Source organism: Gorilla gorilla, chromosome 18, assembly GCF_029281585.2.
Source record: "Gorilla gorilla gorilla isolate KB3781 chromosome 18, NHGRI_mGorGor1-v2.1_pri, whole genome shotgun sequence".
Taxonomy (NCBI): Eukaryota; Metazoa; Chordata; class Mammalia; order Primates; family Hominidae; genus Gorilla; species Gorilla gorilla.
In genome coordinates this window covers 8697674-8724989 of record NC_073242.2, presented here as the reverse complement: position 1 = coordinate 8724989, position 27316 = coordinate 8697674, and the positions used below count along the sequence as shown (strand labels likewise).

The 27316-nt window shown below is 47.9% G+C and overlaps 2 protein-coding genes across 3 annotated transcripts in view; one reads left to right on the top strand and one right to left on the bottom strand.

Moving 5' to 3' along the window:
- The window catches only part of ALG1 (ALG1 chitobiosyldiphosphodolichol beta-mannosyltransferase), a 50741-nt gene that overhangs the window by 14002 nt on the left and 9423 nt on the right, over nt 1-27316 (bottom strand). The window lies entirely within an intron of this gene.
- C18H16orf89 (chromosome 18 C16orf89 homolog) lies at nt 4565-26558 on the top strand. Of its 2 annotated transcripts, XM_031002583.3 has the most exons (8): nt 4565-5009; nt 8126-8275; nt 10249-10399; nt 12078-12195; nt 14542-14677; nt 15360-15464; nt 22739-22825; nt 26202-26558. In XM_031002583.3, exons 1-8 carry the CDS (start codon nt 4802-4804, stop codon nt 26330-26332), a joined length of 1086 nt encoding a protein of 361 aa, XP_030858443.2. In that variant the 5' UTR covers nt 4565-4801; the 3' UTR covers nt 26333-26558. The 2 variants fall into 2 exon arrangements, with proteins under 2 accessions (XP_030858443.2, XP_055221225.2); XM_055365250.2 differs by lacking the exon at nt 15360-15464 and having other exon boundaries at nt 4682-5009.

Here is a 27316-nt window from a genome sequence, read left to right as displayed (position 1 = left end):
CGCACATACACCAGATTCCGGACACACGCACATACACCAGATTCCCTACACACCAGTGTATTTCCCCGACTAAAGTAAAGCTGTTACTGTATTGGGATCTAAGAACTCTCTTCAGGATTCAAAGATAATTTCAAAATATAGTGACACAAGAATTTGGATAAATGTCATCCTAACATCGAGAAAGGAGCCAGATGCTGACGAGTACGAATTGTAGAGTTCCGTCTATGTAAATAAAAACCAGTCCTCGCTGTTAGAAGTTAGGGGCTGGTGGGTTCTGCTTCTGGATCTGGTGCTGGTAATGTGGGTGTGCTGCATTTGGGGCGGTACCTCAAGCAGCAGACTACCTGCCCGTTTTCCAGGGTGTACATCACACTTAATAAAACATTTAAAAGGTAGAGAGGGGGAAGGACAAACAAGGAAGTAAACACCATCATGATTTTGCTTAAGTATCAACAGCTAGAAAGGAAATTTCCACAGTGACCCTCCAATTTCACCTCCCAAAGTAGCCATAGTAAGAGTTTAATGTGTGTCTCTGTGATGGCCTGTATTAGTCCGTTTTCATGCTGCTGATAAAGACATACCCGAGACTGGGCACTTTACAAAAGAAAGAGGTTTCATGGACTTACAGGTCCACATGGCTGGGAAGGCCTCACCATCATGGCAGAAGGCAAGGAGGAGCAAGTCACCTCTTACATAGATGGCAGCAGGCAAAAAGAGAGCTTGTGCAGGAAAACTCCTTTTTATAAAACAATCAGGTCTCGTGAGGCTTATTCACTATCACGAGAACAGCACGGGAAACACCTGACCCCATGATTCAGTTACCTCCCACTGGGTCCCTTCCACACAACACATGGGAATTCAAGATGAGATTTGGGTGGGGACACAGCCAAACCATATCATGACTTTTTTTCTTTGAAAGCGGTCCCTTGCAGAGAAACACCAAGAGCTCACTGGTGATGCTACCCCATTGCCTCCACTTGGGAGCTGCCGCAGAACCTGGAGAGCCACCACCCAGACCGTATTCAACAAACAAACAAGACTCATCCCCTGATGAGGACCACAGGCAGCACCCACTGGACAGGGTAGCCCACATGGATGTGGCTCCCCAGTGTCCCTGGGCTCAGCTCAGGGCTTGGCACACTTTGCATCTGCTTTTCACAATAGCCCCATCACTCCCTTTCTATGGATTCAGAAGGGACAGCTCACGCCTTAAGCCAGACCTTGAAACCCGAGCTTTCAGAAGGAAAGGAAGGACGAGTAAGTATCTGCAGACAGCAGGGATGGGCATAAAAACATGCTGGCAGCGGCATTTGTCCTCCAGTTCCCAGCGAGGCCCCCGACTCCAGGTTGCATGTGCTGGGGTGGAGGCCTGTGACACATCGCCTGCCCAACTCTGTCGATGCTCTGTAATGGGACAGGTAGGGATCTGGGACCTCAGCCTCAGGACTCCTGGCTCTCCTGCTCCACCTCGGGCGAGTCACTCTCCATCAATTTGCTTTCTTCATCTGTGAATTAAGGGAGGGGAACTTCAAGTATTTGAGAGCCTGTCCTGCTCTGATGAGCTAAGAGGACAAAGACTATGGTGATGACAAACCAAAAGTAGATGCCTCCCTCTGGTAGGTGAACCTCCGTTGGGGAGGGAGTTGCAATGGTGTCTCCTGGAGAGAGGGGACGGAGCCATCCCCAGCAGGGGGGCGGTTTCATAGCTGGGCCAGCACACCTGTCTGGCTTTCTCACTTAGCATCCATTCCACATGAGATCCAGTCTTTCCAACAATCAAGAGGATATATGGATAAGTCACTCAATCTCCCTTGGAGCCTCAGATTTTGTTCAAGTTGGTTGAGCACCCACTTGAGGAGTGATCAAGGATTAACAGAAGTAATGACAATGACAAGCTTCCCCTAGAACCTCTGTTCCCAGTGGTGCTCCCAAGGGGGCAAAAATGGCTCTTGGGGAGCAAAACATCCTTACCCTTTTTATGTATAAAGCACAGATAATGATACAATACACAAGCATGCAGTATATCTGCAGTATTAAAATTTTATGAAGGCTGAAAGCAGTGGCTCATGCCTGTAATCCCAGCACTTTGGGAAGCTGAGGCGGAAGGATCACTTGAGCCCAGGAGTTCAAGACCAGCCTGGGCACCATAGTGAAACCCCATCTCTACAAAGAATACCAAAAAAATGGTGGTGGCATGTGCCTATAGTCCCAGCTACTCGGGAGACTGAGGTGGGAAGATCACCTGAGCCCAGGGAGGTCGAGGCTGCAGTGAACCATGATCATACCACTGCACTCCAGCCTAAGTGACAAAGTGAGACCCTGTCTCAAAAAAATAAACAAGTAAAATAAAATTTCATGGGGCAGTACATAAGGAACCCTCATCTTCTGCCAGTGGGCATGTAAATGGCCCAGCCACTGTGGAAAACAGTCGTATGGTCCCTCATTAAGTTCAACGTAGAATTACCACGTGACACAGCAATGGCATTCCCAGGTATACACCCAGGAGAATGAAAAACAGGTTTTCGAACAAAAACTTGTAAACAAATATCAGTACTGTCCACAAGAATCAAATCGCGGAAACAATCCAAAGGCTCATCAGTGGATGAGTGATGAACAGAATGTGGTCTGTTCACAGCTCCCACAGCCTCCCACCCGAGGTTTCCCAGGTATCTCCTTGTTTGCTTGTTTGTTTGTTTTGAGATGGAGTCTCACTCTGTCATCCAGGCTGGAGTGCAGGGGTGCCGTCTCGGCTCACTGCAACCGCCGCCTCCCAGGTTCAAGTGATTCTCCTGCCTCAGCCTCCCTAGTAGCTGGGATTACAGCCCTGCACCATCATGCCTGGCTAAGTTTTGTATGTTTGGTGGAGTCGGGGTTTCACCATGTTGGCCAGGATGGTCTCAAACTCATAACCTCAAGTGATCCACCCACCTCAGCCTCCCAAAGTGCTGGGATTACAGGTGTGAGCCACCACGCCCTGCTCCAGGTGTCTTGTTTTCATTTTATTTTATTTTATTTTATATTTCATTTCGTTTTATTTTATATTTTGAGACAGAGTCTCCCTCTGTCACCCAGGCTGCAGTGCAGTGGCCCCATCTCGGCTCACTGCAACCTCTGCCTCCCAGGTTCAAGTGATTCTCTTGCCTCAGCCTCCCAAGTAGCTGGGATTAGAGTTGCGTGCCACCACGCCTGTCTAATTTTTGTATTTTTAGTAAAGACAGGGTTTCACCATGTTGGCCATGTTGGTCTTGAACTCCTGACCTCAAGTGATCTACCCGCCTCAGCCTCTCAAACTGCTGAGGCCTCTGCCCTCATGAATGGATTCATGCTGTTATTGCAAAAGCGTGTTCCTGATAAAGGAAAGAGTTTAGCTTCTTTCTCTTCTCTCTCTCCAGCTCTCGTGCCCTTCTGCCCTCCACCGTGGGATGATATAGCAAGAAGACCCCCACGAGATGCAACCCCTTGAACCTGGACTTCCCAGCCTCCAGAACTATGAGCCAAATGAATTTCTTTTCTTTATAAATTACTCAGTCTCAGGTATTCTGTTGTAGTAGCACAAAACTAAGACACTGCCCAGTATGCCAGCTACATGTGACTATCGAGCCCTTGAAATATGGATAGTCTGAATTGAAATGTGCTTAGCCTGGCATGGTGGCTTACACCTGGAGTGCCAGCTCCTTGGGAGGCTAAAGTGCGAGGGTCCCTTGAGCCTAGGAGCTCGAGACTGCAGTGAACTATGACCACATCACTGCACTCCAGCCTGGGCAACAGAGTGAGACCCTGTCTCTTAAAAATAAAATAATAAAATAAAACAAGTGTGTTGTGAACATAAACTACTCATCAATTTCAAAGACTTAGTGTGAGAAAAATAAAAATAAATCATATCTATATTGATTACAGATGTAATATTTTAAATAATTGGGTCAAATAAACTAGATCGTTAAAATTAACGTCACCTGCTTATTGCTGCTTTCTTAGATGTGGCTACTAGGAAATTTTGAAATGCACACATGGCTCATCTTTGTAGCTCCAATTCTATTTCAATTGGACGGTGCCCCTTTAAGGAAGTTTGCCTCAGTTCAAGGCAGACGTGCCCTCAAATGAGTTTGTTTCAAATTTATTTAAAACAAAGCCTGGGTGTGGTGGCTCCAGCCTGTAATCCCAGCACTTTGGGAGCCCAAAGAAGGTGGATCGCTTGAGGCCAGGGGTTCAAGACCAGCCTGATCAACATAGTGAGACCCTGTCTCTATTAAAAAAAACTACAAAAATTAGGCAACATGGTGGCACATGCCGATTGTCCCAGCTATTCAGGAGGCTGAGGCAAGAGGATCTATTGAGCCCAGGAGGACAAGGCTACAGTGAGCTGTGATCAAACCACTGCACTCCAGCCTAGGCAAGAGAATGAGACCCTATTTCAAAAAACAAAGAAAGAAAAAAAATTCGTTTTGCTTTCAGAGATTTTCGATTTCTGGGTTGAATTGCAATTGCTAGATCAAAGATCTAGCCTGTGAGCCTGGAGAATCAAGGCTGAGAAGGACAGGGCGGGCACCCCTCTCCCCAGCATCCCGTGGACAGCAGGCTCTACGCCCAGGACTGGCCTAACCTCCACTGCCCTGCAGCCACCCTTCCCAGAGTCCTTTGCCCAGGCCACCCCAGGCTTCTTGGCAGCCCTGCCGGGCCACTTGTCTTCATGTCTGCCAGGGGGAGGTAGGGAGGAGGTGGGAGGAGGGCGTGCAGAGGCAGTCTGGGCTTGGCCAGAGCTCAGGGTGCTGAGCGTGTGACCAGCTGTGAGCAGAGGCCGGCCATGGCCAGCCCGGGGCTGCTGCTCCTGCTCCTACTGACAGTACTGCCACCGCTGTGGTCCTCCTCACTGCCTGGGCTGGACACTGCTGAAAGTAAAGCCACCATTGCAGACCTGATCCTGTCTGCGCTGGAGAGAGCCACCGTCTTCCTAGAACAGAGGCTGCCTGAAATCAACCTGGATGGCATGGTGGGGGTCCAAGTGCTGGAAGGTGAGTGAGCCCCAATTCCTCTGGCTGGACACTGGGAAGCTAGCTCTCAGCTTTGTCCCCTGCCCTGCTCTGTACGCCTGGGACCTGGCAGCCTCCTGGCCCCAGTATAGCCTGCCTCGGCTATAAGGAGAGAGGAGGCCAGGGGCTGGATCTTCCTGGCGGCTGTGGCCCAGCTAACTGTTATGCAATTTTTTAGAAGTAGGAAAGATTTAAAGGCAACATGGGAAGGGATTTGGGAATTATCTTTTTCTCAGAATGAAATGATCCATTTGACAGCCCCTCCTGACACACCACGAACAAGGGGAGCAGGGAGAGTGCCCCGTAAACAGATATTTGTGGGAAGACCCCTCCCCTTGAATGAGGTGGCTGTGGACAAAACTGAGGACCCTCAAGATCGGGTTCCCACCCCACTTCCTCCACTTCCAGCCAAAGTCTCCTGAAGGTTCTGCAAAAACAGTCAAGTGTTTGTTTAGCTTTGAGAGCTATAAGATCCCCAAGAAGGGGGCTGGAGACAGGCCAAGGTAAACACACACATGCGCACATCATGCACACACACACAAGCACACATGCACGCACACACACATGCACATCACACACACAAGCACGCATGCACGCATGCACACAAGCATATCACACACACACACAAGCACACAGGTGGCTCCCACGGGGCTGGGTGCTTCCTGGGGCGCATGTGATAGCAAAAGCTGTAGTTCACTAAGTATCTGCTCAGTGTGGGCATGACCCAGGTGCATTGCATGGGGTACTTCAGTGCCCTCTCCCCGCCATCCCTGAGGTTACACCCATTATTATTATCCTCTTTTAGCAAAGAAGGGAGGGGGTTCTCTTAATCATGACTGGGCAGCATTCACTGGGAAAGCGGCCCCACCTAACAGCCTCAGACCAGGGTCCCCCCTCCTTGGCAGCTGCAGTGAGCCCGGCTTCTCCACCCACGCCACATCCCACATCCACTGCCCCTTCTCCTCTCAATAATCTTGCTCCATAACAGATTCCCTAGGAATTCAGCGCTTAATACAACCACAACCGTGAACTGTGCCCAGAAGGGAGCAAAGGCAGTGCCAGTGCCTAGAACAGAGCTTCAGAACTGGACTGCCCAGGTTCAAATCCTGGATCTCCCCCAACTGGCTGCACGGCACTGAGTTACCTGCTCTCGTGGAGTTTTGGTTTCCTCATCCTTCAGCTGCAGCTGGTGGATGGGAGTATCACACGATCATGCACATGTATCTCATGAGATTGTGTGTCTATGTCATCTTACCAGTGGGGCTCAGTACTTGTCAGCCACTACTGTTTCCATCTATTAAAGCATTGAGCATCCTTGACTAGCAGCAACGGCTTCCTCATCTGTGTCTCTCTAAACAATGAGCTCCCAGTGGGCAGGGTCTACGTCCCATTGCAGTGGTCCCCAACCTTTTTGATACCAGGGACTGGTTTTGTGGAAAGCAATTTTTCCATGGACTGAGGTGGAGGGGAGGGTTTCAGGACAATTCACGTGCATTAAATTTATTGTGCACTTTATTTATTATTAATTATTATTATTATTATTACATTATTATTTTGAGACGGAGTCTCGCTCTGTCGCCCAGGCTGCAGTGCAGTGGTGCCACCTCAGCTCACTGCAACCTCCACCTCCGGGTTCAAGCGATTCTCCTGCTCAGCCTCCCAAATAGCTGGGACTACAGGCACCCACCACCACGCCCGGCTAATTTTTGTATTTTTGGTAGAGATGAGGTTTTACCATGTTGGCCAGGCTGGTCTTAACTCCTGGCCTTAAGTAATCCACCTGCCTCGGCCTCGCAAAGTGCTGGGATTACAGGCGTGAGCCACCGTGCCTGGCCCACTTTCTGTTTATTGTTATGTTATAATATATAATTATACAACTCGCCATAATGTAGTATCAGTTGAAGCCCTGAGACTGTTTTCCTGCAAGTAGATAATCCCATCTGGGGGTGATAGGAGACAGTGTCAGATCATCGGGCATTAGATCCTCATAAGGTGTGTGCAGCCTAGATCCCTCGTATGTGCAGTTCACAACAGGGTTCACACTCCTGTGAGAATCGAATGCAGCCACTGATCTGACAGGAGGCGGAGCTCAGGCAGTAGTGACAGCGAATGATGGGGAGTGGCTGTAAATTACAGATGCAGCTTAGCTCGCTCACCCACCACTCACCTCCTGCTGTGCGGCCCCATTCCTAACAGGCCATAGACCAGTACTGGACTGGAGGTTGGGGACCCCTGTCCTATTGGACTCTGTAGACCCAGTGCAATCACAGGAGACACTCTGACACACAGGGAGCCCCTCCCTGTCAGCACTCCCAAGCCTTTACTTCTTCCCTGCGGGTTTGCCCATGGAGGGGGCTGAGCAGAGGGGGCGTGACAGAGCCGGTTGCCCTGGAGGACTACCTCAGCATCCTTCTTAACCTAGCCCATCCTCCCTAACAAGGTTCCTACCCGACTGCAGCTGCCCTACTTCATCCCTCGCCCTCTCAGCCCTGCGTGAATGCTCTCACTCGGATGTTCTCACTCATGTCTCCCCAATTTTTGGCCACCTCTGGATCTTCACCATTGTCTCCCACCCCAACAAAGCCACTGCTAGCCCACACGGTACCTCTGTGGGAATTAGAAAAAGGCACTTCCTTCCTGAAGTCACTTGACAGCCATCTGCTGGGAAATTGTCTTAGTGCATATACAAACCCATGATCCAAATGTGTGTTGCCCTTGTGCAGTGTACAACCTGCTCAACTGTACACAGTGGTTCTCTACCCTACAACCTTTCTCTGGCCATCCAGCAAGAAAGTATATGAGTCAAGGATTTGAGGATTTGAACCTCAAGTATCAAAGATTTGAACCCAGGCCCGCCTCCAGAAACCAAGCTCTCAGCCACCACCTTCTACTACTCTGACACCCATTCTCATTGCCCAGATCACCCCCATCCTGGCCTCATTTCCAGTCAGCTCAGTAAATCCTTCCCCTCTGAGTGCTGGAGAAGGCAGAGAGGCTCCCAGGAAGCATTAGACTTTGGGGCATTTTTTTTCCTATCCCAAGGCAAAAAAAGGTCCCGATTCCAAATAGTAGAATGAATTAACTCTGCTCCCTTCCAGAGCAGCTAAAAAGTGTCCAGGAGAAGTGGGCCCAGGAGCCCCTGCTGCAGCCGCTGAGCCTGCGCGTGGGGATGCTGGGGGAGAAGCTGGAGGCTGCCATCCAGAGATCCCTCCACTACCTCAAGCTGAGTGATCCCAAGTACCTAAGAGGTGAGCACACGCAGGGTGTCCCACTCCCTCAGGAATAGCACCTCTGGGAATATTGACTGAAATAACCCAGCATGGGCTCTCCTGGGGCAAGGCTGGGCTGGGACAGTCCGTAACCAACTTGGACCTGTCTGCTGAGCAAGCCACAGACGAGCCCTGGGGACGTGCGGTCATCCTTGACTTCAGACTCTGACGGGCTCTCCTACCCACACAGAGGTGTGCAGAGGAGGCAGGGTGTCTTCTCTCAAGCATTCAGCGCACGCACAAGCTGGAGGTCCTGGTCCTAGACCAGAATGGAGGGGCTGGGCTGTCCCCGAGGGGAGAGTGTCCAAAAGGCAATTCAACCCTTTGCACAGCAAACAGTAGTGTCCCATGTCACCAAATTATTTTAATCCACTTCATTAAATGTCAGTAGAAATTCCTGAAGTTATCCACACACTATTTTTCAAAACAGTGGGGTTTATCTTTCTCATGCCTTATGACCACTGAGAGTCTCTCTCTCCTCACCAGCCCCGAGTGACCCTGCAAAAGGTCCCATCTAATAAGTCTGGCTGAGTTGTTCCTGGATGGCAAGGGCGGGGCACAAATAACCAGTCCATCATGCTGCTCCAACCCTGTCCCCTCTGCTCCCCACTCCCACCAGATGCATGGGGGTGAGCGGGGAGGTAGCCAGGCCACGCTTCATGCTCACACGGCAGTCCAGCCGCAGGGACCATAGCCCAAGCTGACCTTTTCAATATTAAGGTCCCCCACCCTCTCCCAGGCCTGGTCCCTAACACTGTCCCCACCTATGTCATCTTAAAGATGCCTATGACTGGGCATCTGTTTAGTTAAGAGCTCCACTTTCTCACCAAACCAAAAGGTCTACCAATATCACCTCCCCACTAATTCCACCTCCCCACTTGTTTTTTTGGGGGGTTTCTTTTTTTTTTTTTTTATTTGAGAAAGTGTCTCACTCTGTCTCTCTCTCTTTTTTTTTGAGACAGAGTCTCACCCTGTCGCCCAGGCTGGAGTGCAGTGGCGCGATCTCAGCTCACTGCAACCTCTGCATCCTGAGTTCAAGTGATTCTCCTGCTTTAGCCTCTCTCAAGTAGCTGGGACTACAGGCATGCACCACCACGCCCGGCTAATTCTTTTTTTTTTTTTTTTTTTTTTTGAGATGGAGTCTCACTCTGTCACCCAGGCTGGAGTGCAGTGGTGCAATCTCGGCTCACTGCAAGCTCTGTCTCCCGGGTTCATGCTATTCTCCTGCCTCAGCCTCCTGAGTAGCTGGGACTACAGGCACCTGCCACCACACCCAGCTAATTTTTTGTATTTTTAGTAGAGATGGGATTTCACTGTGTTAGCCAGACTGGTCTTGAACTCCTGACCTCAAGTGATTCGCCCGCCTTGGCCTCCCAAAGTGCTGGGATTATAGGCGTGAGCCACCGCTCTTGGCCCTGCCTCTTAAAAAAAAAAAAAAAAAAAGGCTGATCATAGCTCACTGCATTCTCCAACTTCTAGACTCAAGCAACCTTCCTGCCTCAGCTGGGACTACAGGTGCACACCACCACACCTGGCTACTTTTTTTATTTTTGTGGAGACAGAGTCTTGCTATGTTGCCTAGGCTGGTCTTGAACTTTGGGCCTCAAGCGATCTTCCTTCCTTAGCCTCCCCAAGTGCTGGGATGACAGGTGTGAGCCCTGCACCTGGGAAACTAAACCTTTTATTTATCTGGGGTTTCCATGGGATGCAGTGGGTTTAGTCAAATCCTGTCCCATCACTGTTCCTATTGATTAGGGGAAAAAATGGTTTTAAAAGCAAAAGGAGCTTTCTTGAGTGTTTCAAACCCAATCTGGGACCAGGGGACAGGGCTTAGAGCCCTGAGCTGCACCTGCCAGTGGGCAGGGCTGCAGGAGGAGGTGGGGACACCAGGGTGGCCCACTGCTCCTGGGTCACCCCCACACCCCACCCCATCTATCTGCCCTCTCTGCCAGAGTTCCAGCTGACCCTCCAGCCCGGGTTTTGGAAGCTCCCACATGCCTGGATCCACACTGATGCCTCCTTGGTGTACCCCACGTTCGAGCCCCAGGACTCATTCTCAGAGGAGAGAAGTGACGCGTGCCTGGTGCAGCTGCTGGGAACCGGGTGGGCCCTGCACTTGCCCTATTTGCTGGAAACCCAAACGCACTAGTTCTCAGCTGGTCCTGTCCCGCTCCTCCTTCTCCAAGCCCTAGGGCTGAAGCCAGGGGTTTGTGCAGACACAGGTGCAGCTCCCTGTAGCTGCCGGGCACTGCCCTCTCCTACTCCAGCAGGGTCCCCCTTGCTCCAGCCGCCCGCTGGCCTCCCATGCCACAGCAGGCCTTCCAGCAGCCATGGCTGAACACACCACCTCCAGGCCCCAGGACGAATCCCCAATTCCTCTCCGCCGTTCCAAGTCTCCAGGCCCCTAAAGGCCTCTTTTCAGACTCTCCAAGGCTTCCTCCCACTTCAAAGACTTTGCTCCCCCCACCCCACCCACTCCACCCCCTGGGCCTCAGGAAGTCTGCCCATCCTCCAGGGCTGGCGCCAGCATCCTACCTCCAAACCCCATCCTATCTCTGACCCCAGCACACAGCAGACCTCCTGTGAGGGCCTCTCCTGGCACCTCTTATACCCACAGATGCAATTTACATTTGTATTATGAGCCTGTCCCCATCCCCAGTGAGGATGCAGCTCCAGGAAGGCAGGACTGAGCCTAGCTGGGCTCCTCATTTTATCCTGGTGTTTCGTGGGCTTGCAGCAAGGCCCCAGGGCAGCCCTGGGTGCAGGGCCCGTGGGCAAAGTGGGCAGCCGGTGCCCAGGCCGCATCCTGTCAGCATCCTTCAGAGCAGTGCTTGGGCCAGGACACAGCTGGACTCACGGAGGGGCTGGGCCCCAGCCAAGGACCCCTGCTTTTTAAAAATTTTTATTTATTTTTATTTTTTTGAGACAGAGTCTCACTCTGTCCCCCAGGCTGGAGTGCAGTGGTGTGTTCTTTCTCGGCTCACTACAAGTTCCTCCTACCAGGTTCAAGTGATTCTCATGCCTCAGCCTCCTGAGTAGCTGGGATTACAGATGTGCGCCACCATGCCCGGCTAATTTTTGTATTTGTGTGTGTATTTTTTATTTTTATTTTATTTTATTTTATTTTTATTTATTTATTTTGAGATGGAGTCTCGCTCTGTCTCCCAGGCTGGAGTGCAGTGATGCGATCTCAACTCACTGCAACCTCTGCCTCCTGGATTCAAGTGATTCTCAAGTGATTCTCCTGCCTCAGCCTCCCGAGTAGCTGGGATAACAGGCTTGCACCACCACACCCAGCTAATTTTTGTATTTTTTGTAGAGACAGGGTTTCACCATGTTGACCAGGCTGGTCTCGAACTCCTGACCTCAGGTGACTTGCCTGCCTCAGCCTCCCAAAGTGCTAGAATTATAGGTGTAAGCCACCGCGCCTGGCTGGTGCAGGAGGAATAAGCATGTTGGGCTCAGATTCCAAGTGGTCTGGGTTCAAGTACCCACTGTTCAGGGCTGGAAAAGATGTGATTTGGCCCATGGAGCAATAGGAAGTTTCAGCCTTGGTGGCTTCCTCAACCCCAGAATAGCTCCAGCGTCATCTTTCCTGGGCTAGGGCAGCCAGATTTAGCAAATCAAGATGCAGGACTGCTGTATTGTCTTTGTCAACCCCCATGCCCAGCTGGGTGTCTGGAATCTACTGGGAGTTCCAACAACTACAACTAGGGGGCTGGGAAGATGCAGGGCGGAGTCAGCGCTCCATCCTTAACAGCTTGGAACCACTTTCCCCCAGGACGGACAGCAGCGAGCCCTGCGGCCTCTCAGACCTCTGCAGGAGCCTCATGACCAAGCCCGGCTGCTCAGGCTACTGCCTGTCCCACCAACTGCTCTTCTTCCTCTGGGCCAGAATGGTGAGTGCCCAGGGAGCCCCCGCCGTGCCAGGGGAAGGGGAAGGAAAAAGGAAAAGGGGCAGCCGGACGTGGTGGCTCATGCCTGTAATCCAAGCACTTTAGGAGGCCAAGGCAGGCAGATCACTTCAGGCCAGGAGTTCAAAACCAGCTGGTACAACATGGTGAAACCCATTCTCTACTAAAAATACAAAAAAAAAATTAGCTGGACGTGGTGGCGTGCACCTGTAATCCCAGCTACAAGAGGAGGCTGAGGCAGGAGAATCGCTGGAACCCGGGAGGTGGAGGTTGCAGTGAGTAAGATTGCGCCACTGCACTCCAGCCCAGGCAATGGAGTAAGACTCTGCCTCAAAAAAAAAGAAAAAAGAAATAAATGAAAAGGGGCTCATGGCAGTGTAGTTTTGTCTGCTACACACCAGGAAAATAAGCAGAGCTTTGGATTTCTACTTGGGACCTCAGGAGGGAGAAGTAGGGCCCCTATCATACTCCTGCTGTGTAATTGAGCCGATTTGGGATCTGGCATTTGGGATTCTGTTAGGCCAGTGAAACAGATAGCTTTGCCTGCTGAACTGGACTGTAGGGCATCAGAAAAACACAATGAGAGAGAGAAAGAGAGAATAAAAGAGAATCATCAGAAAGAATTCTGTAAACAAAAACAAATGAATGAGGCCGGGCACGGTGGCTCACGCCTGTAATCCCAGCACTTTGGGAGGCTGAGGTGGGTGGATCACACTTGAGATCAGGAGTTCCAGACCAGCCTGGCCAACATGGTAAAACCCCGTCTCTACTAAAAATACAAAAATTAGTCGGGCATGGTGGCATGCACCTGTAATTCCAGCTACTCGGGAGGCTGAGGCAGGAGAATCGCTTGAACCAGGGAGGCAGAGGCCGTAGTGAGCTGAGATCATGCTACTACATTATATATGCCACTATATATATATATGCTGCTCTCTATATATATACATATAAAAAAATAAAAAAATATATATAGTGGCATATATATATATACACACACCAGTATATATATTTCTTTTCTTTATATATATACCACCATACACACCACTATATATATATGCCACTATATATATATACCACTATATATACCACTATATATATATACCACTATATATATACACCACTATATATATATACCACTATATATACCACTATATATACACCACTATATATATATACCACTATGTATATATATACCACTATATATATATACACATATATATATATATAATATGTATATTTCTTTTCTTTTTTTTTTTTTTTGAAATGGAGTCTCACTCTGTTGCCCAGGGTGGAGTGCAGTGGCACGATCTCAGCTCACTGCAACCTCTGCCTCCCGGGTTTAAGCAATTCTCTGCCTCAGCCTCCCAAGTAGCTGGGATTACAGGCACGTGCCACCATGCCCAGCTAATTTTTGTATTTTTAGTAGAGATGGGGTTTCACCATGTTGGCCAGGCTGGTCTTGAATTCCGGACCTCGTGATCCACCCGCCTTGGCCTCCCAAAGTGCTGGGGTTAGAGGCATGAGCCACTGTGCCTGGCCATATATATTTCTTCATACAGAAAGGTAGGGTTCATTATCTTCATTCAAAAAAAAATGTGATTCAGTGTCCAGAAATCCTTAGCTGAGGAGACACTCTCTGTTTTTGTTCAACAGAATTTAAAAATTATTTCTCTGCAAGCTGTGACAGCCCAATATTTTTATAAATACAATAAAAATCATATTACAAGGGAATTATTTTGATCATTAGATTCAGCAGGTGGAAAGTAACTCTGACCACTGCTACAGAAGTGTCTAAAGCCTGCTGTCAACTCCTGTTCTTCTCTCCCAGTGTGGGGAGTGACCAGCCCGGTTCTTGGCCCACACTTTGAGTAGCACTGAAGCTACCCGCGGGTTCAGGCTCGTTGTACATTGCATTGCTCCCACGATCGGTCACAGAGCACCTCCTAGTGGCCCAGGCATCACACTGGGCACTTCCCAGCTGTGTCATCCCCCGACATGAGAGCCCCTCTGGTGCCGTTTCTAGAGGCCTCACCCTTTCCTGATAAAAACTCTTGAGGCTCAGAAAGGTTACTTTAGCAAACCAAGTGGTTTGCTCCTAAGTGGCAGAGCTGGATCTCGAGCCCAGCTCTCTCTGATGAAGGAGTCCCGGCAGGCTGGGGGTGTGCATGGGGAAGAAATCCTGCAAAAAGAAGAAAAAGACCTGCCCTAAACACAGCCCTAAACACAGCCCCTTGCAAGACCGTCTTAGAACTGCAAGACTTTCCCATAGCAGGGCGTGTGTCTGTCATCTGTACCACTGACTCCCTTGTCTTTGGGTGTTTGTCTCCCCAGAGGGGATGCACACAGGGACCATTCCAACAGAGCCAGGACTACATCAACCTCTTCTGCGCCAACATGATGGACTTGAACCGCAGAGCTGAGGCCATCGGATACGCCTACCCTACCCGGGACATCTTCATGGAAAACAGTATGGCCAGCATTCTGCCCCCGGGGCAAAGGAACAGGGTGTCCCCCCACCAACACACAGACACACACACACACACACACACACACACACACACGGAGTTGCCAGATTAAGCAAGTAAAAATACAGAGTGCTCAGTTAAATTTGAACTTCAGATAAGCAATGAATCCATTTTTAGTATAAGTTTATCCCAACTATTTCATGGGATATACTTACACTCAAAAATTATATTCATTGTTTATCGAAAACTCAAGTGTAACTGGGCATCCTGTATTTTACCTGCCACTGTGTGACAGTTTCCTGCCCCCAAAGGCTGCCCCAGTGACGGAGCTCTACACAGACGGACCAGGTGACTGGCAGACAGACCCGCAAAGCCTTATGGATAAGGCAGACAGGGAGTGCTTGGGAGGCTGCTAGCTGGCTGGGATGTCCAAACTCCTCCACCGATCCTGACTTTGGAGCAGCCCTGACCAAGGCCCTCAGTGGGAGGCGGGACACAAGCGTGGGAGCCCCTAGTTGGTCAGGCAAAGGCTCAAGCTGCCTCCTTCCCACCTCTGCATTGAACGCCCACCTCCTAAGCCTAACCCAGGCAGATGGAGGCAGGTGGCACCGTGGCAGCCCTGGGGAGTGGGAGGAGGTGGGCCTGGGGGGCAGGCCTGCAGAGGGCCCCCGTCTTTACTTCCAGTCATGTTCTGTGGAATGGGCGGCTTCTCCGACTTCTACAAGCTCCGGTGGCTGGAGGCCATTCTCAGCTGGCAGAAACAGCAGGAAGGATGCTTCGGGGAGCCTGGTGAGCTGCGCTGCTGCCCTGGCTAAGAGCGGGGGCAGTGGGGGTGGGGGTGGCTCTGAGTTTCTAGGCCAGCTGTGGGAATAATGCATTGGTGTTAAGGTTGCCAAGGGATTTGTAACCTGCAGGTGCACACACACACACAGATGTGTACACACAAGTAGAAACGGGCTCGGAGCCTTGGAAGCCAAAATGTGGCAAGACAGGAGGCCGTCTTATTGGAAGGTGTTGGCCCCTACAGCTGCATTAACAAGCCCATTTGTATTGTACTGTTTTTATGCTGATGATAAAGACAAACCCAAGACTGGGTGATTTATAAAGAAAAAGAGATTTAATGGACTCACAGTTGCACACTGCTGGGGAGGCCTCACAATCATAGTGGAAGGCGAAAGGGACGTCTCACATAGTGGCAGACAAGAGAGAATGAGAAGCAAGCACAAAGGGAAACCCCTTATAAAACCATCAGATCTGTGAGACTTATTCATTACCGTGAGAACGGTATGGGGGAAACGGCCCCCATGATTCAATTACCTCCCACCAGGTCCCTCCCACAGCACATGGAAATTATGGGAGCTACAATTCAAGATGAGATTTGGGTGGGGACACAGCCAAACCACATCACCATTCATTCAGCAAGTACGTATTGAGCACCCACTAATGTACCAGACACCATCTAGGCTCTAGGGAAAACCAGAGGCCCGAGGAAAAGAAACATAAATCACCTAAACAAACCAAGAAGTGAAATAATTGCATGTTCTGATAAGAGCTATAAAGGAGATGACAGGGTGAGGAAGAAGAGAAGTCCAGGAAAGGCTCTCCAGGTGGGTGGCTGGGAACAACTACATGGGAGGAGGTGACGTAGCAGAGGGTGGAGAGGCAGAGGACTCAGCCACTTCCCAGCCATGTGACAATGGACAGCTGGTCCTTTTGCAATAAGTCGCTTCACCCCTCTAAGCCTCAATTTCCCTGTCTGCAAATAAATGAGCATAGTAATCCCCACCTTCCTGAGCTGCAAGGAGAGTCAACGTAATACATTTGAAGCCGCATAGCCTGTGCCAGGTACACGGCAGCTCCCAGGAAATGCTAGTGTCCTCATTAGAAGCTTGGGATGCTCCAAGAAGCAAAAGCTTTTGAAATAAGATGGTGTGTTTTTAAAAGAGTTTATACAATGAAGATTCTTAGGCCTCCAGATGTATAGCTTCGGCGGGTTGGGGATGGGGCTGTGGAACTTGCATTTTTGGCTTTATTATTATTCTCAATAGACATGTAATAATTGTACATATTTATAGGGTACAGTGTGATATTTCCATACATGTATACAATATGTAACGAGAAGATGCATCACCTCAAACATCTGTCATTTCTTTGTGTTGGGAACATTCCAAATTCGCTCTTCTAGCTATTCGAAAATACACAATAGGCTACGCCTTATAATCCCACCACTTTGGGAGGCCAAGGCAGGCAGATGGCTTGAGCTCAGGAATTAGAAACCAGCCTGGCCAACATGGCAAAACTCCATCTATACCAAAAATATCAAAAACATTAGCCGGGTGTGGTGGCGCACACCTATGGTCCCACCTACTTGGGAGACTGAGGTGGGAGAATCACTTGAGCCCAGCAGGAGGTCGAGGCTGCAGTGAGCCATGACTGCACCACTGCACTTCAGCCTGGGTGACAAAGCGAGACACTGTCTTTAAAAAAAAAAAAAAAAAAGCCACAAATTGTTGTTATTTGCAATCACCCTATAGTGCTATGGAACGGTACCACTTATTCCTCCTCCTGGCTGTACTAGTGCATCCCCTAACCAACCTCTGGTTATCTCCTCTCCCCCATCCCCCTTCCCACCTCTAGTAACCACTATTCAACGCTCCACTTTTTTTTTTAGAGATGGAGTCTCGCTCTGTCACCCAGGCTGGAGTGCAGTGGCGCTATCTCGGCTCAATGCAACCTCCGCCTCCCAGGTTCAAGCGATTCTCCTGCCTCAGCCTCCCAAGTAGCTGGGACTACAGGTGCATGCCACCACGCCCAGCTAATTTTTGTATTTTTAGTAGAGAGGGGGTTTCACCATGTTGGCCATGCTGGTCACGAACTCCTGACCTCAAGTGATCCACCCACCTTGGCCTCCCAAAGTGCTGGGATTACAGGCACCCTGCCTCAACACTCTGCTTCTATGAGATCAACTTTTTTAACTTCCACATACGAGGAAGGACATGCAACATTTATCTTTCCATGCCTGGCTTACTTCAATTAGTATAATGTCCTCCAAGTTCATCGATGTTGCTATGAATGAAAGAATTTGGTTATTTTTATGGTGAAATAGTACTTCATTGGGTCTGTGTACCACATTTTCTCTGTCCATTCATCTGCTGATAGACACTCAGGTGGCTGTATCTTGGCTACTGTGAACAGCGCTGCAATAAACATGGGGGTGCAGATGTCTCTTCAACATACCAATTTCCTTTCCTTTGGATAAATATCCAGTAGTGGGATTGCTGGATCATATGATAGTCCTATTTTTAGCTTTTTGAGAAATCTCCATACTGCTTTCCATAATGTCTGTACTAATTTACATTCCCATCAAGTGTGTGTAAGAGTTCCCCTTCCTCTATATCTTTGCCAGCATTTGTTATTTGTTGTCTTTTTTTCTTTCTTTCTTTCTTTCTTTTTAGACAGGGTCTCACTCTGTCACCCAGGCTGGAGTGCAGTGGTGCGATCTTGGCTCACTGCAACCTCTGCCTCCTGGGTTCGAGATTCTCCAGCCTCAGCTTCCTGAGTAGCTGAGACTACAGGTGGGAGCCACCAACACCCTGCTAATTTTTGTATTTTTTGTAGAGACAGGGTTTCGCCATGTTGCCCAAGCTGATCCTGAATTCTTGAGCTCAAAGTGATCCACCAGCCACGGCCTCCTAAAGTGCTGAGATTAGAGGCGTGAGCCACTGCGCTTGGCCATTTTTTGTCTTTTTGATAGTAGCCATTTTAACAGGTGTGAGATGCTATCTCATTGTGGTTTGATTTGCGTTTCTCTGATGATTAGGGATGGTGAGCATTTTTCATAGACCTGTTGGCCATTTGTATGCCTTCTTTTGAGAGATGTCTATGCAGCTCATTTGCCTTTTTTTTTTTTTTTTTGAGACAGTCTCGTTCTGTCACCCAGGATGGTGTGCCGTAGCACAATCTCGGCTCACTGCAACCTCCACCTCTCAGGTTCAAGCGATTCTCCTGCCTCAGCCTCCCGAGTAGCTGGGATTACAGTCACCCACCACCACCACGCCCGGCTAATATTTGTATTTTCAGTAGAGACAGGGTTTCTCCATGTTGGCCAAGCTGGTCTTGAGCTCCTGGCCTCAAGTGATCTGCCTAACTCGACCTCCGAAAGTCCTGGGATTATAGGCGTCAGCCACCGCACCTGGCCATATTTTGTTTCCTATAGCCTTGAAGCATATTTTGAAGTCCAGTAATGTGATGCTTCCAGCTTTGTTCTTTTTCCTTAGGATTGCTTGGCCATTTGGGGTCTTTGGTGGGTCATACAAATTTTAGGATTTTTTTTTCTATTTCTGTGAAGAATGTCATTGGTATTTTGATTCAATCTGTAGATCACTTCAGTAGCATGGATAGTTTTCACAATAGTAATTCTTCCAATCCATAAACATGGGATGTCTTTTCATTTTTTGTGTGTTCTCTTCAATTTCTTTCATCAGTGTCTTTTACAGTTTTCCTTGTAGAGATCTTTCACCTCCTTGGTTAAATTTATTCCTGGGTATTCTGGTTTTAGCTCTTATAAATAGGATTACATTCTTGATTTCTTTTTCTGCTAGTTCATTGTAGGTGTATGAAATGCTACTGATTTTTTGTATGTTTATTCTGTATTCTGCAACTTTGTTGAATTCATTTATCAGTTCTAAGAGTTTTTTTGGTGGAGCTTTTACGGTTTCCTGTCTATCAGATCATGTCATCTGCAAACAGGTACAATTTGACTTCCTCCTTTTTCATTTGGATGCCCTTTTTTGTTTCTCTTGCTTAACTGCTCTGGCTAAGACTTCTAGTATTACGTCGAATAAAAATGGTGAAAGTAGGCACTCTTGTGTTGTTCCAGTTCTTACAGGAAAAGCTTTCCACTTTTCCTCATTCAGTGTAATGTTGGCTGTGGGTCTGTCATATATGACCTTTATTATATTGAGGTACATTCCTTCTATACCTAACGTATTGAGAGATTTATCATGAAGGGATGTTAAATTTCATCACATGCATTTTCCTGCATCTATTAAGATGATTATATGATTTTTGTCTTTCATTCTATTGGTGTAATGTATCATATTTATTGATTTGCATATGTTGAACCATCCTTGCATCCCTCCAATAAAGTCCCCTTGTTCATGATGAATGATTTTTTTTTTAATGCAAAACATTCATTACTTACTGGAAGTAGTCAAAGTAGGAAAGCCATGAATGGTTTTTAATGTGTTGCTGGGTTTGGTTTGCTAGTATTTCGTTAAGGATTTTTGCATCTAGGTTCATCAGGGAAATCGGCCTATAGTTTTTTTGTTGTTGCTTTGTCCTTGGCTGGTTTTAGTATTGGGGTAATGCTGAACTTGTAGAATGAGTTTGGAAAACTTTCCTCCTCTTCAATTTTCTGGATGAGACTGAAAAGAATTGGTATTTGTTCTTTAAATATTTGGTAAAATTCAGCAGTGAAGCTGTCAGGTCCTGGGCTTTTTGTTTTGGAGAGACTTTTTATTACACATTCAATCTCATTACTCATAATTGGTCTGTTCAGGTTTTCTATTTCTTCTTGGTTCAATTTCAGTATGTTGTATGTGTCCAGCAATTTATCCATTTCCACTAGGTTTTCTTTTTTTTTTTTTTGGAGACAGAGTCTTGCTCTGTCACCCAAGCTGGAGTGCAGTGGCGCAATCTCAGCTCACTGCAACCTCCACCTCCCGGGTTCAAGTGATTCTCCTGCCTCAGCCTCCCAAGTAGCTGGAATTACAGGCGCCCACCACCACGCCTGGCTAATTTTTGTATTTTTAGTAAAGACTGGGTTTCATCATATTGGCCAGGCTGGTCTCAAACTCCTGACCTCAAGTGATCTGCCCACCTTGGCCTCCCAAAGTGCTGGGATTACAGGCATGAGCCACCACACCCAGCACACTCCACTAGGTTTTCTAATTTGTTGTTTATAATAGACTCTAATGATCCTTTGTATTTCAGTGGTATCAGCTGTAACAGTTCCTTTTTCTTTCAGATTTCATTTACTTGAGTCTTTTCTCTTTTTTTCTTAGTCTAGTTAATAATTTATCTGTTGATCTTTTTTAAAAACCAACTTTTTGTTTCATTGATCTTTCGTATTGTTTCTTTAGTCTCTTATTTATTTCTGCTCTGATCTTTACAATTTCTTTCCTTCTACTAATTTGGGGCTTGATTTGGTCTTGCTTTTCTAGTTCCTTGGGATGTATCATTAGTTCGTTATTTGAAATCTTTCTGCTTTTTTGATGTAGGTATTTATTGATGTAAATTTCCCTCTTAATACTGGTTTTGCTATATCCCATAGGTTTTGGCATATTGTGTTTCTATTTTCACTTGTGTTAAGAAATTTTTAAATGTTCATCTTAATTTCTTCATTTGCTCATTGGTCATTCAGGAACATGTTGTTTAATTTCCCTGTATTTGTACAATTTTGAAAGTTCCTCTTGTTATGGATTTCTAGTTTTATTCCATTGTGGTCAAGAAGATACTTGCTATGATTTAGATTCTTTTAAATTTGCTGAGACTTGTTTTTTGGCCTAATATATGGTCTATTTTGGAGATTGTTCCATGTGCTGATGAGAAGAATATATATTCTGCAGCAGTTAGATGAAATGTTCTGTAAATGTCTGTTAGATTCATTTGGTCTTAAGTGCAGTTTAAATTCAGTGTTTCTTTGTTGAGTTTCTGTCTAGATGATCTGTCCAATGCTGAGAGCAAGGTGTTGATGTCTTCAGCTATTATTGTATTGGAGTCTATCTCTCCCTTTATATCTAATAACATTTGCTTTAGGGTTCTCCAGTGTTTAATACATATATTTTTTTGAATTGTTATGTCCTCTTGCTAAATTCTTTCTTTTATCATTATATAATGACCTTCTTTGTCTCTTTTTACAGTTTTTGACTTAAAGTCTGTTTTATCCAAGTATAGCTACTCCTTCTTCCTTCTGGTTTCCATTTATGTGGAAGATCTTTTCTCATTCTTTCACTTTCATTCCATATGTGTCTTTACCAGTGAAGTGAGATTCTCGTAGGCAGCATATAGCTGGGTCGTGTTTTTTCATTCATTCAGCCACTCTATGTATCTTTTAAGTGCGGGACTGAATCAGTCTGCCTTCAAGGTTATTATGGCTTGTGAGGACTTACTCCTGTCATTTCATTAATTGTTTTCTGGTTATCTTCTATATCCTTTGATTTTTTTTTCTTCCTTTCTTATTGTTATCACTGCTGTTTGGGCTTTTATCTAGCGATAGTTTTGCTTCTTTTCTCTTTCTTCTTTCTGTTTCTCCTCTACCAGTAACTTTTATACTTTTTCATGTTTTCATGACAGTGATTATTGTCTTTTTCTTTTCAGATGTAGGATTCCCTTGAGCACTTCTTGTAAGGCCAGTCTAGTGGTAATGAATTCCCTCAGCTTTTTGCTTATCTTGGAGGGACTTCCATTTCTAACAGGCACCTCAAGTGGTTCTGATGGTGGGTGTTTGGGGAGCCACAATTTGGAAAACCATCAGTACATGACAAGTTTAGGCCATGCAAAAGGATCTGCAGACAGGTGCAGGTGGAAACTTCTGGAATAGCCTCAAGTTTCAAGAGAAGACCTAACTTCCTTGAAATGTTATGGGGGCAGGAGGTTTAGTGAGTAACATTTAAAAATTCACCTTGAGACCAGCTGCAGGGGCTCACACATATAATCCAGTACTTTGGGAGGCCAAGGCTGGAGGATCACTTGAGCTCAGGAGTTCAAGTCCAGCCTGGGCAACATAGCAAGACCCCATCTCTACCAAAAAAAAAAATTTTTTAAATAGCTGGACATGGTAGTCCATGCCTGTAGTCTCAGCTACTTGGTAGGCTGAGGCAGGAACGATTATGTGAGCTTGGGAGTTTGAGGCTGTGGTGAGCTATGATTGTGTCACTGCACCCAGCCTGGCCAATAGAATGAGACCCTGTCTCTAAAATAAAAGAAAAGAAGTAAAAAGAAATAAAAATGTAAAAAATAAAAATCTCTCTTGAGAAGTTCAACTTTTGCTCTTCTCCCAGATGCTGAAGATGAAGAATTATCTAAAGCTATTCAATATCAGCAGCATTTTTCGAGGAGAGTGAAGAGGCGAGAAAAACAATTTTCAGGTAATGAAAATACCCAAGGGAGTTTCTTGACATGAAACTAAGATATCCTAGCAAAACAGAGGCCTGTGTTTATTCTGTGCTATGGAAGAAAAGCACTTGGCATCACCAAAGGGGCAGTAATCAGAGGGCCTTCATGTTGAGAGGTGGAAGGGAGGCTGGGGGTCCCTGATGGCCTCCTCTTAGAAAGTGGGGAGACAGCCTGGGCAACATAACAAAACCCTGTCTCTACTAAAAATACAAAATTTAGCTGGGCATAGTGGCACACGCCTGTAGTCCCAGTTACTTGGGAGGCTGAGGCATGAGATTTACTTGAACCCAGGAGGTGGAGGCTTCAGTGAGCTGAGATCGCACCACTGCACTCCGGCCCAGGTGACAGAGCAAGACCCTGTCTCAAAAAAAAGAAAGAAAGAAAGAAAGTGGGGAGTCCAAGAGATATTGTCTTTTGTTAAAGGAGCATAAAAGAGAAGTTTTAGTTGTTAAAAATAGTTACAGTAACCCTTCTAAGTCAAGGTCTGGTCAGGAAAATAGAACCTGCGTCAGGAACTTCAACAGAGGGAATTTACTAGAGGAAACTCATCTCAGAGGTGTTGTAAGAGCTGAAAACGGAAAAGGTGGAAAAACCCAGAGATTTTACTGTTGCAGGAAACCACTGCCCTCCCTAGAGCTGGAGAATGGCAGGAGGAGGCAGTGTTAACAGAGCCTGCAGGGGCTGAACAAGGGGGAGACAGAGAGAGAAAGGGAGAAATATTCTGGCTTCTCCCCTCATTCCACCTGCACCTCCTGCTGGTCGAAACCAGTAGGCAAGACATCCTGGGACATGTAGTTTGGAGGGGTCTGTGTGCTGGAGTTTGGAATAAGGAAAGGCAGAGAAGGGACCCGAAAGCCAATGAATGGGCAAGTGACCAGAACAGTTTTGGTGGCCACATAGCCCAGTGCTCCCAGAGCTGCCCCAGTTTACACCTGTTGTCTTGGAGCCACTATGAATAGTGCCCTCTTTCCTCCAAAGTGTCCTGGTTGCGACAATAAATGTATGGTCAGTTGGCCAATGTAAAGAAAGTGAGAACAGGATATAAGTATATTGGGAAGGTAAGAAAGGCAAGAAATAACGTAGAAGAAAGGGAAGGAAGGGGACACAGGAAGGGAGGAACCAAGAAGAAAGAGAGGACTTTGATTTCAATTTTTCATTAATAAAAAATAAATAGGCCAGGCACAGTGGCTCATGCCTGTAATCCTAGCACTTTGGGAGGCTAAGGCGGGTGGATCACCTGAGGTCAGAAGTTTGAGACCAGCCTGGCCAACATGGTGAAACCCCATCTCTACTAAAAATGCAAAAATTAGCCAGGTGTGGTGGCGCATGCCTGTAGTCCCAGCTACCTGGATGGCTGAGACAGGAGATCTGCTTCAACCCAGGAGACGGAGGTTGCAGTGAGCTGAGATTGTGCCACTGCACTCCAGCCTGGGTGACAGAGTGAGACTCTGTCTCAAAAATAATTATAATAAAATAAAATAAAGTAAAAAATAAATAACTGCAGGCAAAAACAGGAAGGGATATGGGATAGCCAGCTCACAGAGTGGATGTCCAACATATGTGGGTATATGATTCCAGTAACTAAACATCTCTCCAGCAACCCCACTGTGGCCTCATCATCCACCTACAGGTGGACAGGAGAGAGGAGTGAAAGCAGAAATCCAGTGAGTCAGTTTCGTAGCTGCCACCAAAAGCCACGCAGGAGAAGGGAGAGAAGTTCCCAGGAGACTTCCAGAGGTCCTGCCCTAGCTAGGCCTTTATAACACAGAGGGGCTGGGGCTGCCTATGGCTAGGGTGGTAGGGGCCTGCTGTGTACTACCTGGTCAGCTGCCTGTCCCCCAGAGCCCAACACGAGGACTGTCCTAGGGACGGGAGCGGAAGCCACAGAAATTCCAGAGCCCAAGGCCTTTCCTGGGACACCTCCAGGTTGACCAGCAGCCTAGAAAACTTCCCAGGAGGGGTGTGCTGATTCTTGCACTTATGACACAAGCCCACAGAGCAGGAGGCAGCTGGTGTAGAGATTAGGAGCACAGGGTTTGAGGTCAGGTTGTGTGGGTTCGAGTCCCGCTTCTGCCTCTAACTTGCTGCGAAAGTCACACAACCTCTCTGAGCCTCATTTTCCTCATCTGTAAAATGGGCACCAAACTGTTGGGGGCTAACAACTGATCATCGTGCAAAGCCCTCCCCATTGTATTTAGCATACAGTAGGCCACTGAGAGGCATGAACTGCCAGGGTTAGTCATTCGGCACCTTGAAATCTGCATTCTCCCTCCCTTCAACGGACCTGGCTGGAGTCCCCTCCCCTTCCCAAAGTCTCTGGGTAGGGAGGAAAGAATTCCCGGCTCCCTTCCACAAGCAGACAGATTGTGAGACTAGAGGCGTGCAGCCCACTTTGAGCTCAAAGAACTAACTACAGCTAAGCGTTATTATCTCAGGCAAGTGCTCACGCCTGAGACTCTGACTCCATCAGCCATGAGGTCACATGGGACCAGGCAGACCAGAGGCAACTAAGAGGAAGGCCATTGGGGTCAGGAAATGAGCTGTGGAGTCACCAGGGCCAGGGGCTCTGCTTGGCTACCCAAGCCTCAGTTTCCCAATCTCAGAAGGTCTTACACAGGACCTGGGACAGGACTCCGGTGCGTGTGGTTTATTGAGGTAGGTAAGTCGGGGAAGCAGGCTAAGCCAGGCAGGAGCTGGACAGGATGCGGCCTCAGGCCAGATCCCCCCGCAGGGGTGGGAGGGGAATGCCTTGAAGCATAAATTGCACCAGAGTCATCCCCCTGGGACAAGGTGGCCAGGCTTTTGTATCCCTGTATTGGTAAGTTATTTGGGAGGGACATACCTCCCAGAGAAGGGAGCCCTTAGCAGCTGGCGGAAGAGCACCCGGCCCAGCGAAAGGGGCCTAAGGGAGCACCGAAGCACCCACTCAGCGTCTTGCAAGTTGCCTAGAATGACATCTGAAAAGCACTTTTTCGTTTTTTTGAGACAGATTCTCGCTCTGTTGCTCAGGCTGGAGTACAGGGGCGCGATCTCGGCTCACTGCAACCTTTGCCTCCTGGGTTCAAGCAATTCTCTTGCCTCATCCTCCCGAGTAGCTGGGACTACAGGAGCGTGCCACCATACCTGGCTAATTTTTATATTTTTTTAGTAGAGACAGGGTTTCATCATGTTGCTCACGCTGGTCTTGAACGCCTGATCTCAAGTGATCCGCCCACCTCAGGCTCCCAGAAGTGTGGGATTATAGGTGTGAGCCACCGCGTCTGGCTGAAAAGCACTTTCAATGGGACTGTGTTGAATAAAGGGCCAAGGTTCTTGCCACCCAGCACTCATGGGGGCTCTCTCCTCTAGATGGCTGCTCCTCCCACAACACAGCCACAGCAGTGGCAGCCCTGGGTGGCTTCCTGTACATCCTGGCAGAATACCCCCCAGCAAACGGAGAGCCACACCCATCCACACCGCCACCACCAAGCAGCCGCTGAGACGGATGGTTCCACGCCTGCTGCCTGGAGGAGGAACAGACCCCTTTAGTCCTCATCCCTTAGATCCTGGAGGGCACGTATCACATCCTGGGAAGAAGGCATCTGGAGGATAAGTAAAGCCACCCCGACACCCCATCTTGGAAGCCCTGAGTAGGCAGGGCCAGGGTAGGTGGGGGCCGGGAGGGACCCAGGTGTGAACGGATGAATAAAGTTCAACTGCAACTGACCCAGGGTTGAGTCTTGTTTCTCAGCTTTGAGGACAACCTTGGACAACCTCTTGGTCTGTTTCAACTCTCCAATCCCACTCAGCACAAATTCTTTTTTCTTTTCTTTCTTCTTTTTTTTTTTTTTAATTAATAGATGAGATCCTGCTCTGTCACCTAGGCTCACTGCAGCCTCAAACTCCTGGGCTCAAGCAATCTTCCCATCTCACCTGCTGAGTAGCTGGGACAACAGGTGTGTGCCACCATGCCAAGCTAACTTTTAAATTTTTTGTAGAGATGGGGTCTCACTACATGGACTTGGCTGGTCTCAAACTCCCGGCCTCAAGTGATCCTCTTGCCTTGTCCTCCCAAAGTGCTGGGATTACAGGCATGAGCCACTGCACCCAGCCACAAATTCTAAAAAGACCCATAAACTGATATCTTAAAGGCTATTTGTTCAGGTACCAAATATAGTATCTTTCCCAGTAGGAGAAGGAAGGGTCTTGGAAAAAACAGTTCAGGTCATGAGCCAGAACTCAACAGATAACCATGAGCGGCAGCACATACTCATTTTTACATCCTGAGCACAAAACTCTGCTGTATCATTACATTGCATCACATGGCCATCATGTCATTTTACAAAACACAGTATAGCATGGCGGTTGATGGTGTGGTTCTGTGGCCAGGCTGCCTGAATTCAAGTCCTAGCTGTCTGTGTCCTTGAGCAGTCACCAACTTCTCTGGGACTCAGTTTTCTCATCAGTAAAATTGCGATAATAAT

Excerpts from the sequence above, each read along its gene's own strand:
- C18H16orf89 (XM_031002583.3), top strand. The coding sequence starts at position 4,802 with ATGGCCAGCCCGGGGCTGCTGCTCCTGCTCCTACTGACAGTACTGCCA. Across the intron at positions 8,276-10,248 it reads TGATCCCAAGTACCTAAGAG|AGTTCCAGCTGACCCTCCAG; the intron begins GTGAGCACACGC and ends CCTCTCTGCCAG. Across the intron at positions 12,196-14,541 it reads TCTTCCTCTGGGCCAGAATG|AGGGGATGCACACAGGGACC; the intron begins GTGAGTGCCCAG and ends TTGTCTCCCCAG.